The sequence below is a fragment of the Mus caroli genome, chromosome 11 (assembly GCF_900094665.2).
Source record: "Mus caroli chromosome 11, CAROLI_EIJ_v1.1, whole genome shotgun sequence".
NCBI classification, from domain to species: domain Eukaryota; kingdom Metazoa; phylum Chordata; class Mammalia; order Rodentia; family Muridae; genus Mus; species Mus caroli.
Genome location: NC_034580.1, coordinates 53,048,212 through 53,065,001, shown reverse-complemented (window position 1 = coordinate 53,065,001; position 16,790 = coordinate 53,048,212). Strand labels below are relative to the sequence as shown.

General features: G+C 46.3%; 1 protein-coding gene across 3 annotated transcripts; it reads right to left on the bottom strand.

The window, feature by feature from the left end:
* Nucleotides 1–4,604: 4,604 nt before the first annotated feature.
* Nucleotides 4,605–11,623, bottom strand: LOC110304897 (immunity-related GTPase family M protein 1-like). Of its 3 annotated transcripts, none has more exons than XM_021176567.2 (3): nt 11,414–11,623; nt 9,504–9,549; nt 4,605–6,999 (listed from the first exon to the last, which is right to left on the bottom strand). In XM_021176567.2, exons 2-3 carry the CDS (start codon nt 9,516–9,518, stop codon nt 5,656–5,658), a joined length of 1,359 nt encoding a protein of 452 aa, XP_021032226.1. In that variant the 5' UTR covers nt 9,519–9,549; nt 11,414–11,623; the 3' UTR covers nt 4,605–5,655. The 3 variants fall into 3 exon arrangements, with proteins under 3 accessions (XP_021032226.1, XP_021032227.1, XP_021032228.1); XM_021176568.2 differs by having other exon boundaries at nt 9,504–9,545; XM_021176569.2 differs by lacking the exon at nt 9,504–9,549.
* Between the last annotated feature and the right edge of the window lie 5,167 nt (nt 11,624–16,790).

Below are 16,790 nucleotides of genomic sequence, written 5' to 3'. Positions count from 1 at the left end.
GAGCTCTTACAGCATCGTGGGGAAATGGAAATCTGCTCTCCCTTTCTGGACAACCTAATAATGGCTGCTCAAAATCCATCAGGATATATTGAGAGGATAAAGCAGAGATTCAGTCTATGGTGATAAAAGTCAATAAAGTGTATGGGGTGGAAGAGAGATAGAACCTCCTCCCAACAGAGTCTTAGAGTCACTGCAGAAGTAAAGATGGCCTCAAAGTCCACTGTTCAAACCCTCCCTATAAATGTGTAGGCACGGGTGGAGGTAGGGTAAAGTGTCTCCTCACAAGATACTTCCCTTGTGACGACATCACAATCCATCTCTTCCAAACTGTCCCTGCCCCCAACGTGGTATGCTGCAGTACAACATGGATGCACAGCCCGAATTTCAAACCACAAGGACACAGGCAGATTCAGCTTGCTATGTTGAGCAGGTTGGCCAGGGCATCATGGAGATCCTCCCACAGCAGCCTCCCAAGTGTTGGGATTAAAGAAAGGCATGTACTACCATGCCTGGATATCTGTTATATTCTTAAAAGCAGATTAAGGCACAAAAGAGGACTCTAGAGTCACCAACCATACAAATGGAGAAGCACAAGGCACGTCACTCTTGTTCACTGTGTCTGTAAATACAGCCTTGCTTTATTCACCCTCATCTCAAAATATGTTTAAAATTAAGATTTAATGTAAGGGACATATTAAACTGGTTATACAAATAACTTTTTATTAACTTGTGGGGGTTTTGGGGGGGGTTGGGAAGTGTGTCTGTGGACACATGCAAGCCATGGCAAGTGTAGAGGGCAGACAGCAACTTTGTGGAATCAATTCTTTTTATCCACTGTCATGTGAGCTCTGAGGATTGAACCCAGGTTGGGAAACTTGTGTGGCAAGACCTTTAACCTCTAAGCCATATTACTGGGCCAAACTGTTTTTGTTGTTGTTGTTGATGATGATGATGATGATGTTTTAAGTTCTCTCTCTCTCTCTCTCTCTCTCTCTCTCTCTGTGTGTGTGTGTGTGTGTGTGTGTGTGTGTGTGTGTGTGTGTATACCTGTGGAGGCCAAAAGAAAGCGTTGGATTCTGTGGTGCTGGTTATGAACTACTTTTTCTGGGTCCTCAGGAAGACTAGTATGTGCTCCTAACCACTGAGCCACCTCTCCAGCCTTGATATATACTTATTTATAAATACCCAAAAATGAGCCAATTGCAAAGCATACTTATAAGACATGATCATTTACACATGCATGCTTTTGGTTGATAAAGAAACAATAATTATTATGATCTCTTTGCAAGGTAGCCAGGTTTGTGGCACGGACCTTTGTATTAAGGAGTCACTCTTACTAAACTTTGCCTTTTGTTGTTCAAATGTGGCCAGAATGGTTTTTGTTTTGTTTAAACAGACTCCATTCAGCCACTCCTCCTCCACGCTCCGCGGGTCACCTGCCACCAGGGGTCAGAGAAAGGGATGATTAATCAGCCATACTTGGGGGAGGTGTGCTGTTGAGAGACAAGAGTGGAAAGATACCCAGCTGTAAATGGAATTGTTTATATCAGCTTTCCCAGATGAAAATGAGCAGAGCCCAGAAAGATCACGGAGCGTTCCTTCTGCAGGTTGCCGATCCTACCACTAGGGGGAGCAGGTACATGCCTCCCTGCTTCCTCCCCATCTCTGTCCTAGGTTTTCTGTAGGCTGTTTTCAGACACAGGCTGGGGATGCTTTTTTGTAGCTGTCTGCCCATACAGTGCCCTTCATGGAATCCACACACCAATTCAGCATTGGAATCCCAGGACCCCGAATCCCTAAATTCTGGGGACTGCATACCATGACATGTATGGTGCCTGGGACCCTGAGAAATAGGAGACACATCCTTACAGGTGACCTGCCATCAGAAATAAGGAGCTACCCGCAGCAGGCCTGGATGGTGACCTCTCAGAAGCCCGCAGGCAGCTCATTTGTAAAAAGTTGGTTCCCATTTCTCCTGACCTTAGCACTGGACAATGGTTGTATAGATTTCATTTGTGTGTGACTACTTTTCAATTGGCCTTGGTGTGCATAATTATTCTATTATATCTGACTTTCCTATTTTTTTTTCTCCTGCTCTGGTGAATTCTGTGAAACTAGAAGTTCCTTGATATAATGGTTCTTATGAGGCATGAGGGGCGGGGGGAGGCACAGCACAGTCCTAGTGGCCCAGGTGCAGGCTGTGCATTCTCATTTTTGGAACAATGTAATAACTGCACAATGGTAGTTTCATATTAATGTTTGACTTGCAAAGAAAGTTTGAAGAAATTATGTCTAGGGCTGGAGAGATGGCTCAGCAGCTAAGAGCACTGGCTGCTCTTTCGAAGGTCCTGAGTTCAAATCCCAGCTACCACATGGTGGCTCACAACCACCCATAATGAGATCTGACGCCCTTGTCTGGTGTGTCTGAAGACAGCTACAGTGTACTTACATATAATAATAAATAAATCTGAAAGAAAGAAAGAAAGAAAGAAAGAAAGAAAGAAAGAAAGAAATTATGTCTAGAAATAAATTAAGAAAATGAAGCAGAGTCAGTATTGGGACCTCAAGAAAGGAAAAAGCTACTGAAATTATGAAATGAGTTTTGTACAACATTTGAGAGTGGGTCCTGGTCTCCTTTGGATATGTATGGATAGCAAGTAAAAATTAGACTCCGGAAAGAAGATAGAGAATGCATAAAATCTTATACTAGTAAAACTAAGCCAAAACAAACAAACAAACAACCCTTAGTAAAAACACTAGGACTCTTAGAAAAATCGTATGTGCAACAAACAGAAGCCAGAGCTTGCGAATTGCTGAGTTAAGGATTGACCCGAGTCTGCCTGCCCAGAACATAGGAGGAACTCTGGCCGGACGTGGGCTATCCTCCCTCCCCCTTCTTCCCCTGCCCCCTTTTAGTTCCCACAAAGGTGGTTGCAAAGAAGAACTGGCTCACAATATTTGAAAGCTCACCCCGGATCTGTCAGTGAGAACATGCTATGCCTTATTAGTGAAATTTTTCAGATGGGGACTCAAGAAAGTAATTGACGGAGATGGACTGTTAAGGGTAAAAAGTTTGTGGTGGTGCACGCCTTTAATCCCAGCACTCGGGAGGCAGAGGCAGGTGGATTTCTGAGTTCGAGGCCAGCCTGCTCTACAAAGTGAGTTCCAGGATAGCCAGGGCTATACAGAGAAACCCTGTCTCGAAAAACTCAAAAAAAAAAAAAAACCCAAAAAACAAAAAGAAGAGTTATTAACCCCAATGGACGGACAGACAACAGCGAGGCTGGAACACTGTTGGGAAGAAATCAGGGCCTGTGTGGGTGGCAGAAGCAGGGGGTGGGGTGGGGTCTCTTACTCCTTTCCGAGGATCTGGTAGGTTTCCCTGCACATGAATGGAGCCAGGATGTCTGATTTCTAGAAGTCAAGGAAGTGGGTGGGAGGTGAGATGTGAGCTTTTATTGAGGCCACCTCACTTCAGCATGTGAGACAGACACTCTGGCATCTGGGAGTCTGTTCGCAGGACACCTGTCAGTGTCTGTGAGAAGGAGCAGCGGCAGGTGCTGCGGCCTGAGCAGCAGCAGGGTTCCAATATTATATTCTTACAGTCAGTTATGCTTCAAACTGCTCGTTTATGCTTCCCTACCATGGTGAATGCTCATTGCATGGCCATGAGTGAGAACCAGCATTGTGTGACTGTTCCTAGGGAGACCTGGACAAATGTCTGTTCATCCCAGACAGTGGTGCCCAGAGAAGCAATCCCACCCAAGTCTTGTGTACTGAACCAGTGGGTTTATTGGGGTTGCAGGGACATAGGCAAAGGGTTACTTACAGACGCAAGGTCTCTCAGAAGCTACATCACTGAAAAACCCACCCCAGCACGGGTCATGAAAGTTGTATCTGAGACATGGAGAGGGGCTTTGTGAATGCTGTTTACCTCTTGAGCCTGAGCTTTCCCAGTCAATTCTGCAGAAATACCTACTCCGTAATCAGGTACTGGATAGTAGTAGAATCTTCTTCCCAAGCTCTCCAGTGAAAGCCAGTCTGTCGCTCAGCAGCCTCCTGGCTCCGGGACAATCAGATTCTTTCACACTGTCCTCTCTATAGACTGTTTGGAGCAGTGTACTGAAAGGAGCTGCCTATTCATATTAAGTTATAGCAGTCTTTTCCAGGCAGGTACCGCCTGAGGGTGGACCCAAAGATGTCCACATTGGACTAGCTGAGCCTCCTGCCTTCCGACTGACCTGTCAGTTTTTCCCTAGGATTCAATGCAGGAAGGGAAGGCCACTGTGCAGGGGAACCCCATGGCTGTGGAAACAGGTTCTGACACTTTTGATGTTACAAGTGAAATATTAAAAAAAAAATCTCTCCCTCTCCCCCTCCCTTTCTTCTACCCCCACCCTGTGTGTGTGTGTGTGTGTGTGTATATATATATATATATATATATATATATATATATATATAATAAATGTTTATATCATATATGTTTTATAAAATCTTTTTTAAAATCCAACATTAAAAACATGTGGGGGCAGGAAGAGTTTTGTGGGGGAAGAGAAGGGTGAGGTGATGTGAATACAGTGTTCATGCATGAAGTTATCAAAAAATAAAGAACAAAAATAATACATCTATTTATTTAATATACTGTGATTATTTATTCCATCACAAAGATCAACACTACATGTGTGTTACATACAATGCATAATAAATGAGTGTGATGAATATATAATATCTGTGTACATATACTTCTGTATCTGTATATAGATAGGTATGTACATACAACCAGCAAAGAGAAAAATCTATGTCTATGACCTAAGACACGGAGAGAATTCACACCCTGCTTCTCCAGCCTGGCCAACAGTGAGATCACAGTTTCCTCAATGCTGGGGCCAGGTGAGATACCCTGTGACCAACACATACAACCTCAGGCCAGCTTTTAAAGAGCAAACACACTTTCTTATTTACAGTCGACATTCCGGAGCAGCATCTATACCATAACCTTGACCTCAGGAATTATTTCTGAGTACATATGAATGTCATAAAGACGACAGACAAAACCTCTGCGGTTTCTTTGCAGACCTCTCCTGTGACTTCCATGGAACCACATTAACCAAAGAACAAGCAGGTGGAAGGTGAGTCCGTGTGTGTCTGGATGGAGGTGCAGCCTGCAGAATTAGGAGCTGCTGAAGAAGTTGAAGTCCAGTATAAGACTGAGAGCCCAGAGTGTGAAGGACCAGGACTAATCATGATACCATTGACACCATCAAGGGTAGTGTAGGGTGCTGAGAATCCTTCTCTTCAGCACTGTGTGAATCCTATTACTAGTAATGCCAGAGTTAATGCCTCTCTCCTCTTTACAGATCAGAGGAGGGGTTGGAGAACAGGCCTCTGCTGGCCATGTTTTTCAGACAATAGCCAAAGACAAGCTCTTCCCCATTCCTTAAGGGATACTCCATCTCCAGAGTCAAGGACGAAAAGAGACAAAAGAGACAGGAATAGACCAAGAGGCCCCTCATCGTAGGCGCTAAGGTGAGCATGTGTCAAACGTGGCATTCCGAGCAATTAGAGCAGGGAAACTTGTCCTATAGTCGGATCCCAGGTAATTCAGTTAGCAATACCCATTATGGTGTCTCACGAGAGGGATACCCATTAAGAAAGTCAGCCTAGTAATCTCAAGGAACTTGGATCCCTTGGTGTGGGGGAGGGGGGTGTTATCTCAACTGGGGGTACACATGGGGTACAGGGCTGGGGAGAAGACTTCAGTTGTCTAAACCTTCCTAAGGATGAGGAAATGGAGTGTCTCAGGATTTTTAACAGAACTTCCTTAGCTTTGGCAGCAGTTTCATCAAGTGCATCTTTCTGTTGTTTGCATCGATTGTAATGAGAGCTAAAGCAGCACTTCACTTTGTCAAAACCCATAGAGCCTAACCGGGTTCCAGTGCGATACAACCAAGCCAGCACCCAGTCATCTTGTTGGTACCTCTGGGTCTCCTGGGACTCCATACTAGCGTTGAAATTCCCAACTAGCGTTGTATTTTCCATTTCCAGATCAACCTGGTGGAGAGATTTGTCATCCACACCAAAGGTTTTATGGAAGGCTTTCCGAATCTCTATCGCGTTATCCGGATACGAGATCCCAAACTCTGTGTGTAGGTTATCTTCATCTATACTCTTTTTAATGGACTCTACTCTCTCATTAACAGCTTTCTCACAGACTTGGTAAAGGGTGTCGACGAGGCCATAGTACTGGATGACAGGGAGGTCTTTTTGTAGTGTCTCCCTAAGCTTTGGGAAGTCATGTGATTCAGGCTTAAAGACAGATACCAGGAACATGGGGGGCTCCTTCACTTTCTCCTTCTGGAGATTCTCCTGGATATTCCTTTGGATATTCTGCAGTAGCTGAGGTTCAGGGAAGGTACTTGTGCTGAGGTCCCTGTCTAGCTTGGTCCAGACGACATAGAACCTCTTTCTCATCCTCTGCATGGTTATGGCCAGCTTCACATGATTTGAGCTGAACTGCTCAGAAGCTACGATGATGATAAGGTCATATGTGCTGATCTGCATCTCCTCCAGGTAGCTCTCCACACTCTGGGCTGTGGCCCCTAAGCCAGGCATGTCCCACAGCTCCACATAGGGAGAGTGGGAGTCAAAGAAGTAGCAGGCTGGTTTCTTGGTGGTCCTCACCACCCCAGTGGGAGCTGAATCTTTCTCTTCGTGTCCAATGAGCCTGAGGGCATTGATGAAAGATGACATGCCGTTGCCAGAGTCCCCAGTCACAGCGATCTTTATTTTGTTTCTGGAAACGTTATGTATGATCTCTTTAACTATAGAAACCACTTCCACTACCTTCCCTTCTTTCACGGCAGTCTCAATTCTCTTAATGTCTTTTACAGATAAAGTATTGCTGTCTTTGGGAATGAATACAGCATCTGAGAAGTATTCAAATTGTTTATCCTCAGGTGACTCAACCGCCTCTTCCATGTTGTTGAGCAATGGGGCAACCTGCAATTACATTGAAAGGGAGTTGGGGTGGCTGTGAACACAGGCACCCCCAGGAAGCACTGTTCCTTATCCAGGCTTTCAGATCCACAGCCTACCCTACACCAAGACCTGCTCATTACAGAGCTAGCTGAGCCCTCCTGTGCATGCGCGCTTTCTTGGAAGGCAAAACTAGCTCTATAGCTGTTATGGCAACATTAAACCCCAAAGCTGAACACTGGAATGTCAGGCCAGTCTCTCACTGGGTACAAATGTCCATGCTCCAGGTTGCCTGGGCTACCCAGAGGAAGTGTATGCAGAGCAGGGAACAGCCTATGTCAGCTCCCACCCTGAGGACCCAGCAAGTCTTCGGTTCACACATCCCTTCTCCATCAGTGGCTGTTTGTTCTAGTTGCACTCTGAAAACTGTTCTTCCCTTCCCCAGTGACATTCAGTAATGGTGTGATGGTTTGTATGTGCTCTGTGCAGGGAGTGGCACTATTAGAGGGTATGTGGCCCTGTTAGAGTAGGTGTATCCCTGTGGGTGTGGACTCTAAAACCCACATCCTAGCTGCCTGGAAGCCAGTATTCTGCTAGCAGCCTTCAGATGAAGATGTAGAACTCTCAGCTCCTCCTGCACCATGTCTGCCTGGATGCTGCCATGCTCCCATCTTCATGATAATGGACTGGACCTCTGAATCTGTAAGCCAGCCCCAATTAAATGTCATTTTTAAGACTTGCCTTGGTCGTGGTGCTGTTCACAGCAGTAAAACCCTAACTAAGACAAATGGCATAAGGAATGCAGGGCTGCACATCAGAAGGTGGATGCAGCGCCACCTACGAGTGAGTGCCCTGGTTCTTTCCCTCAAAATTTTAATGCATTTGAAACTCAGCACCATATATTTGAAATTTTTCCTGAGTCTCACATAGATCTTCTGTCCTTTAAGGAACGCCCTGCCAGCCAGGTGGTGGTGGTGCACACCTTTAATCCCAGCACTTGGGAGGCAGAAGTGGGCAGATCTCTGAATTGGAGGCTAGCCTGGTCTACAGAGTGAGTTCCAGGACAGCCAGGGCTACACAGTGAAACCCTGTCTCAAAAACAAAGACAAAAAAAAACCAACCAAACAAAAAGAGCCCAACAACAACAGAAACCCCCATCCCCCATCCCCCATCCCAAAGGAGGTCCCTGCCAGATTTACTCATGGGGCCCCAAGAAATTACTAGAATTGTGCCCTGGTGTCCATCCGAGAAATCCAAGGCTCCTTTGCCTAGAAGGTGCTTCTCGGACACCTTTAAGTCTTATGGTATAGTTTTTTGCCCTCCATAGTCCCATCCTCTACCTCCCTTGCTTGCCTTCCAGGATGGGCTGTCCTGTCTTCAGCCCAGCACTGCTCCTCCCCACTGCTCCTTCTCCTGCTCCTCCTCAGCTCCTCAACCCTGGGGGCCTGGCTTCAGTCTCCATGTGACAAGAGTGGGCTGCCAGCTCCTCCTGAGCCTCCAGTGGTGCTGGCTTGGTGAAGTGTGGACAGCTTCCCAAGTCCCTAGTTTTCTGCAGATGACCAGGTCAGTTGCTTTTCTCATCCCTCTGACAAAATATCAGGAAGAGGAGTCCTGTAGGGCTGTTTGTGTGGACAGCCTTGGGAACATGGCACAGACAAGGCTTTATAAGCCATCAGAGTTTGGCCCAGAGTTCAAGTGGCCTCACACTTCCCTATTTGAGGGCCCTATCCAGTTTATACCTGTGCTGCCTCTGGTTTACCCCTTGGCACATGGGTCAGACATCCTTGGGAATGAGGAGCAGACCCTCCTGGCTTCTGAAGGGACACCACGCCAACAAGGAAACTCACAGGAGAGGGACAGCTAGGGCAGGGAGGAGAGCCAGACCACGTGAGCCACGACTCAGAAATCTAATGTACTCACAGAAAGAGGTGTGCTTCATAGAACCCAGGGGCATGCTCACCCCCACCACACACACACACACACACACACACACACACACACGTGTTCATGCATGAACACATGTGTTCACACGCACACTCTCAAGTGTTGTACCATGATTCACCAAGGTTGCATGTTACTCTACTGGATTCAATTGACTGAAAAATGTTTTGTTTTATTTTTACTTTTGTTTTTGTTTTTTTTTATGAGTCTTTTTTACATAGCCATAGCTGTTTTGGAACTTACTCTGCGCCCAGGCTCACAAAAATCCACCTGCCTCTACCTCCTGAGGGCTGGGACTAATGGTGTGTGCCACCCTTCCCAGAGACTTGTGCTTTATTATATTTATTCCAATTGTACAACTTTACTAAAAAAGCTCCTGATAACCCACGGAAATTTTATTCTTTAAGTGAAACAAACTAAAACCTAAGGGTAGTAGGGGGAGTGGGCTCATGTAAGCATCTGTGTCGGTCAGTTTCAGTTGTCAGCTTGATTGCATCACAACATGCCCAGGGTATCAGTGAGGCACACGGTGAAGTATATGTGTCAGCATATTTCCAGAGAGGATTACCTGAGGAGGCAAGACTCACCCTGGATGTAGGCATCGCCAACTTGTGGGCTGGACTCCAGAACTGGCTTAAAAAGATAAAGATAAAATAAACCTAAGTGCCAGCATCTGCCTCTCTCTGCCCAGACTCTGGATGCTCAGATGAATCACACCCCTGAGGCCACACCTTCCCTACGGTAGAGGGCTGCATCCTTTCTAGCCATGAGCCAAATTAAACCCTTCTTCCTTTAAGTTGCTTCCTCCCAGGAGTTTTGTCACAGCAAAGAGAAAGGTAATGAAGACTGACCTTATCCGTATGTGAACGTGCCATGAGGCAACCTTGCTATTTAAATATTTATTAAAATCTTATTTGTCATTAATTTATTACTATTTATCTGAAATATTTATTTAAATGCTATTAAATGTATATTTTATATATACATCCATGTATATATATTGACTTATTTAAATGTGTTGGAGGTGTGTCAAGCACGCCGGGCGCACTTGTAACAGTTAACATGCAACTTGTGGGTGTTGGTCCTCTCCATCGACCACGTGGGTCCTTGGGGTCAAACTTGGGTTTTCAGGCATGGCAACAATCACTTTTACCCACTAAGCCAGCTCACTGGCCCACGACCTATTCTTTTATGCAAGTATTATAGACTAATTAATCACAAGCATTTTAAAATGTAAATCAGAGTCTAATATATGAGTAAAATTAGCCCATGCTAATCTAAAACTCACTATGGAAACTTAAACTGAATCTTCTGCCCCCAGTTCCTAAGTCCAATGCTTTACAAGTGTGAGCCACCTCACCGAGCTCAACTATGCAAACATTGAAAACTCACACTTAGGAAGAGATTGCCTATCAAGTACTCCACACAGTTCTTTCCTCATCCAGCAACTCTGAGGCTCCACGAGAGGGGCTTCCAGAGATGTGGGAAACAGCCTAAACTAGTTGTGGTCAAAAACTTTTGTGAACACAGACCCTGTTGGACCCTCAATCCTACCTTGTTCTTTATCACTTCACCATTGTGGGGACATAGGGAATTTCCGGGTACTACTGATTCCAGGAAAGGGTGGTAATCCACCCCATGGTCAGTGGGAACAGCCTTGGACCCAGCATGCTTTTGGTAGGTGGTGTTTAAAGCATCCCCCCCCGCCCCCACCATAATTATCTATGAAGGACTGAGCTGGGTGGGTGCCTGTGGTGTGCCAGATTTTCTAAAGCAGATGAAATATTTGAACTGGTTTTGTCTTGGTTTTAATTTTTTTAATTTAATTTTATTTTAATTTCTTTATTTTTTGGTGTTTTGGGTTTTTAGATTTTGGTTTTGGTTGGTTGGTTTGGTTTGATTTGGTTTGGTTGTTTTAAAAGGGCCCCGTGAGACGGCTTACCAAGTAAACACACTTGCCACCAAACCTGATGATGTGAGTTCAATTGTGGAAGGAGAGAATCAGCTCTGCAAGTTGTCCTCTGATTGTCACATACACACAGACACACACACTAAATAAATATCTTTTAAAATAATTGAACTGAGAACTATACAAAAAGTTTCCTTAGAAACTCCATCTTTCAAGTCCCAGTCTCTATCTCCTCCGAATAAAGAACCACTGTGTTTACATAGCCCCGGGACATCCAGATATTGCCCAGGAGAGGTTTTGATCCTGGACTCTGGCCAATAACTGAGAGACTGAGTAAAATCCCACCTGTTTTCTCTTAACTAGGCCCCCTCAGAAGACCCACAAACCCAGGGATACCCAGGTAAAAAAGAAGCACACTGCTTCTCTCTGGTGAATTGGAAGGACTTGATTCAGCCAGACACCAGGCACTCTGGTCCTGAAGACAGTGCAGGAGGGTGCCTGCTGCACAGGGTGCCCCAGAGGAACACCTGACCCCAGACTCCCCTGCTCTGAGCAGGTTTATAGGCCAACCAGGAGCCCCTCACCTACCTGCTCAGAAGCCTTACAAAACTGCAATCCAGGCTCAGGACGGTCAGGAGAGAGAGAGAGAAGTGTGGTGGGGCAAGGTCCTGTGGGGAAGAGCGATTAGAAGAGGCAGGAGCAACTGAAGGGCAGCCTGAGCTCCTAGGTTCCCTCTCAGACCCTGCTCTATCTATCTTGGCCCAGATGTAAGTCCCCAACTTTTAGGCGTGAGCTCTGCCTGCCTCCTCTCCAAGGGGTGGGGCCTGGTGCCCAAACAGCTTTCAGTTTCAGTTCCTGGAAATGGCTAGTTTTCAGGATTTAGCACTCAGAGGCCATGTTCTTCTTCAGAGGGGGGAGGAACTCTGTCGGTGGCTGGCCAGGTGTGGAGGTCAGAAGTCTGCCTGGGAACCCTGCCATTCAGACTTCGGTCAGAGCTGCCTGGACTGACCCTGTTACCTCCCTTCCCAGAGCCCCTCTTGCTCAGATGATAGCACCTAACCCTGGGAGACGCACATCTTCAGACCCAGTGCGTTCCAGCACTATGGGAGTGATAGGGTTTGAGGATCGCCGAAGGAAGACCCCTGACTCAAATAGTATGTAAAAGAAAAGACAGTGTATTCTGCAGAAATTACCAGCATTCTGAGGTCAACCATTCATCAAAGTGGCGGCAGCCTAAGGGGCTTTCATGCAAGGGAAATTTTCAGAAGTGTTAGGTAACCTCTACTATGATCAGTAGGGGGCAAAGCAGTGACATTAGTACAATTTTGATTGGTTACTAGGTTAGTTTCATTATATTTGGTGAGACCTTGAAGAAGTTCAGACAGGAGCTCAGCTCTGGTCTTGGTATCTTTTCCAGCCATGTGTACCAAGATCTAACTCAGCTCCAGACTTACCCTCCCTAAGTCAGGGTCGGCACTGATCTAGGCTTATTGTCAGTGGCTTCCTCTGAGGATCCCAGTGTGCTTCCCCAGGGAACGGAAATGTTTCTTTCCCAGGGTTCTTAGTGGACCTCTCAAGAGCAGCAGACCCTTCATAAGGCTGCTCCTTGTAGCTGCTCCCCTTGTTCACTAGTTCTCTTGCTCCCTCCTACCAGGGAGCCCTTCTAATCTACCCTGTCAGCTTACCCTATCTCCAGTGTGGTCTCTTCTCACTCGTGATTCCTCAGAGTTCAGGAGACACAGTACCTGGCTTGCCCTGCGTTATTGATGACCTTGGGAGTAGAGGCCTGTAACTATTAAGCTGGTGTCCGTATTTCACACCACAGCCAGAACAGGTCTGGGGGTTTCAGGGCAAAGCTCATTAAAGAACCCATCAATGCCAGATCCCGAGGATATCCTGTGGACCATGTGTGGCAAGACTACCTTCTATCAGTCCCTGACTTCCTCTTCCCTCACTCTTCAGTGTCTGGGCTGCTCTGAGCATCTCCAAACCCCTGCCTTGATGTTCCAACAGGTGGAGAAGTGCTTCCCAGGGCCACACAACATCCTCCTCCCCTCCAGTCCTCAGCCTGGGGTGGCCTCTACAAGACAGCTGCACTGTCCCAAGGTGCTGTTACCTGCTTGATGCCTGCTGTTTTTTTTAGTCAGGGTTTCTATTCCTGCGCAGACATCATGACCAAGAAGCAAGTTGGGGAGGAAAGGGTTTATTTAGCTTACACTTCCACATTGCTGTTCATCACCAAAGGATGTCAGGACTGGAACTCAAACAGGTCAGGAAGCAGGAGCTGATGCAGAGGCCATGAAGGGTTGTTACTTACTGGCTTGCTTCCCCTGGTTTGCTCAGCTTGCTTTCTTATAGAACCCAGGACCACCAGCCCAGGGATAGCACCACCCACAAGGGGCCTTTCCACCTTGATTATTAATTGAGAAAATGCATTACAGCTGGATCTCATGGAGGCATCCCTCAAGGGGGGCTCATTTCTCTGTGATAACTCCAACTTGTGTCAAATTGGCACACAAAACCAGCCAGGACACCTGGTTTCCCCTTTCCAGAACAGCACAGGCTCTGGAGCACCCAGCCCAGCACTGAGGGTCTGGAATCCTCCCTCGTGCTTATTATGCAGGTCAGCAGCTCCTGCCTCACACCTACCCGAGTAGTTGACCTCTATGCGCGTGTCTTGGGCCCAAAGTAGGTCAACCGAGTCAGCAGAATATATTAAACGCAGAGGCTGGAGACTGCAGTGGTTACTACTGCCTGTGAGCTCCCTAAGAGCTCTATAACATCTCCACAGATCGCACATCCTCAGTCCAGTCTGGGAGCAGCAGACGGGCGTGACCATGCACTTGGGGATGCTTCACAGTGAATGTTACCAATTTTTGCATCTAATGTGTGCTATTATTAGGGCTGGGATACGAGTACACACACACACACACACACACACACACACTCTACTCCTTTACCTGGGATTGGAGGCGGCTGGAGAAATACCTCAGAAGGAAGAGCACTTACCTGCTCTTCCAGAGAACCTGAGTCCAGGGCTCAGCAACCATGTCAGGCAGCTCACACCTGCCTAGAATTCCAATAATTCCTCTGAAGGCATCCGCCACCCCCACCTTCACCCCCATATCATACACAGATATGTATGCAGAAATAAAATAATAATTCTTTTTAAAACGTATGTTGGCGGATGCCATGCAGGAAGAGCTGCAGTGGACGAATGGGCTCCCTGGAGATGGCCCACCATCTTACTCAGCTCTGATGAGTGTGCTCTGGTGAGGCACAGCCCAGAGACTTCACCCCAGGATTGCTTCTTGCTACTGATGTGCTGCTTCGTGGAGGTCACTGCCGTACACCTCATTTATCTGGCTTGGTGTGAATGGACACCAGAACATCTTCGCAGCCTACAGCTGGTGTGATTACTTCCTGGGTGATAGCCCACCCTGTTGGGCAGATTTCTTGCAGATCAACACGAAGATAAACTTTCATGAATTAATGCTGTTCAGATGAATTAATGACTTTATAGAGTTCCTAATTTGACTCAAATAATTTGAAGAAGAACGTTTAAGAAGATGGTTTTAGTTGTTTTGCCAGAAAGATGTAATAAACTTAGAATCAAGAATAGAATATCCCCCTCCTCACAGAATAGTAACTAAAGGAGGCATAATGTGGAATGCAATGAGCTTTCATATATTGCACTAAGAAGAGAAATAAACTTGGGATAGATTGGTGATCAAGGAAAAAACATTCATTCTAGTTCTGATCCCAGGATGAAGCCACAGGTGTGCACTATGATAAAGCAAGGCCATGTAAAACTGTTGCTTTAAACTTCCAATGAGCTTAAAGAATGAAACACTGCTTTGAACTTACTGTCAACATCCTTCTGTAACTCCCCTTTGGTGTAACATTTTATCCGTGACCTAACTTTTTCTTGCATAGAGAACTTTTTGTCTAAAAAGCTACAAAAAGCTGAAAGCAATAATAAAGTTTTGGGGCAGCCCTTTTCTGATTCATCCAGGGTGCTTTCGTCTATGTGCCTGACTTACTTTCTTTCGCCTTTCTCACTGGCTCAGAAAGAGTTAACCAACTCCACTAGGCAGTGAGAGAAAGTAAGAACCCAAGTAACTGTTTCTTTTTCCTAATCCCCTGCTGCTATCAGCAGGAGTTAAATTGCCAGAAGCCATCCAGCTCTTGGTCCCTGAACAGCAAGAGAGAGTTAAACAGCCAGAAGCCATTTGGCCCCAGAATAGCAAGAGACAGTTAAAATGCCAAAAGTCATCAGCTGCTGGCTCCATTACTTTCCTTAGTTGCTTGAAGGTCCGGAAAGGCTTTTGACACTAAGTAAGGTAACTGTAGCCAGGCAAGAAAACAGTTATAGCTGAGTGGCATAAATACTACAAAACAGACAGCTAACAGGGTGACCTCAGCAGTCAACTTTCAGCTGCTGGGGTGGGGTGGGGCACTGCAAATGCCAGTAAGGAAGACCTTCGTGACCATGTGACCAAACAGCTGAAGGGACAAAGTTAGAAAGGAACAAACCCAGCCCAGGCTGCTAAATGTGCTCTGGTAACACATGAGGAACAGGTAGGGATCCTCCTGGTGAAGTCCCCTTCAGCCCAAGAGGACTGTGCTGCAGTAATCCTCGTGGACAGCAAGACAGGGTAGACCTGCAGGCTGGACTGTGCCTGTCCCTAAACCAGAGGGCACATATATATGTACCACTCTTGGTGCTCTCAGTGATGCTATGGCCATGCCATGGTGAGGGCTGAGACCAGAGGGTGGCTAAGTGTTCCCTGACTTGTCCTGGGACAGACTGGCTTCAGACTCTCTCCAGTCCGCTCACATAGTTTGTGACTCATTGTCTTAGTTAGAATTTCCATTGCTGTGAAGAGACACCATGACCAAGGCAGCTCTTATAAAGAACAATATTTATTGGAGCTAGCTTAAGGGTTAAGAGGTTCAGTCAAGGCAGGAAGCATGGCAGCATCCAGGTAGGCATGGTGCTGGCATTGTGTTCCAAAGGCCAACAGAAGACTGCTGTCTTCCAGGCAGCTAGGAAGAGGGCCGCAAAGTCCACCCCCACAGTGACACACTTCCTCCAACAAGACCACACCTACTCCAACAAGGTCACACCTCCCAATAGTGTCACTCCCTCAGTTAAGAATATTCAAACTACCACACTCTGGACCTCAAAGACACTGCCTCCACTCTTTTCAGGAAAAATTGAGAAAAAAAAACAAAAGTTCACTGTCCACAAGCCTGGAGAGATGACTCAATGACCAATGTCATTTGGTGCTCTTCCAGAAGACTAGAATTCAGTTGCATAGCCACAGCTGGCAGCTCACAACTGTCTGTAACTCTAGCTCTAGAGGGTCCAACACTTTTCTTCTGGTTTCCTGTGTGCACCCAGAGAAAGAGAGGGAGAGAGAGTGTTTAAGTTATTGTCTAAAAGAGTAGACCTGGGCTGGAGAGATGGCTCAATGGTTAAGAGCACTGATTGCTCTTCTAGAGGTCCTGAGTTCAGTTCCCAGCAACCACATGGTGACTCACAACCATCTGTAATAGGATCTGATGCCTTCTCCTGGTGTGTCTGAAGACAGCAACAGTGTACTCGCATACATGAAGTAAATAAATAATTAAAAATAAATAAATAGTCTGAGCCACGCGTCGTGCCCTGCGCTGCCCAGACTAGCGAAGAATACAGTCAGGATGGCTAAAGGTGACCCCAAGAAACCAAAGGGCAAGATGTCTGCTTATGCCTTCTTCATGCAGACATCCAGGGAAGAACATAAGAAGAAAAACCCAGAGGTTCCCGTCAATTTTGCCGAGTTCTCCAAGAAGTGCTCTGAGAGGTGGAAGACCATGTCTAGCAAAGAGAAATAGAAGTTTGATGAAATGGCAAAGGCAGATAAAGTCCGCTATGATCGGAAGATGAAAGATTATGGACCAGCTAAAGGAGGCAAGAAGA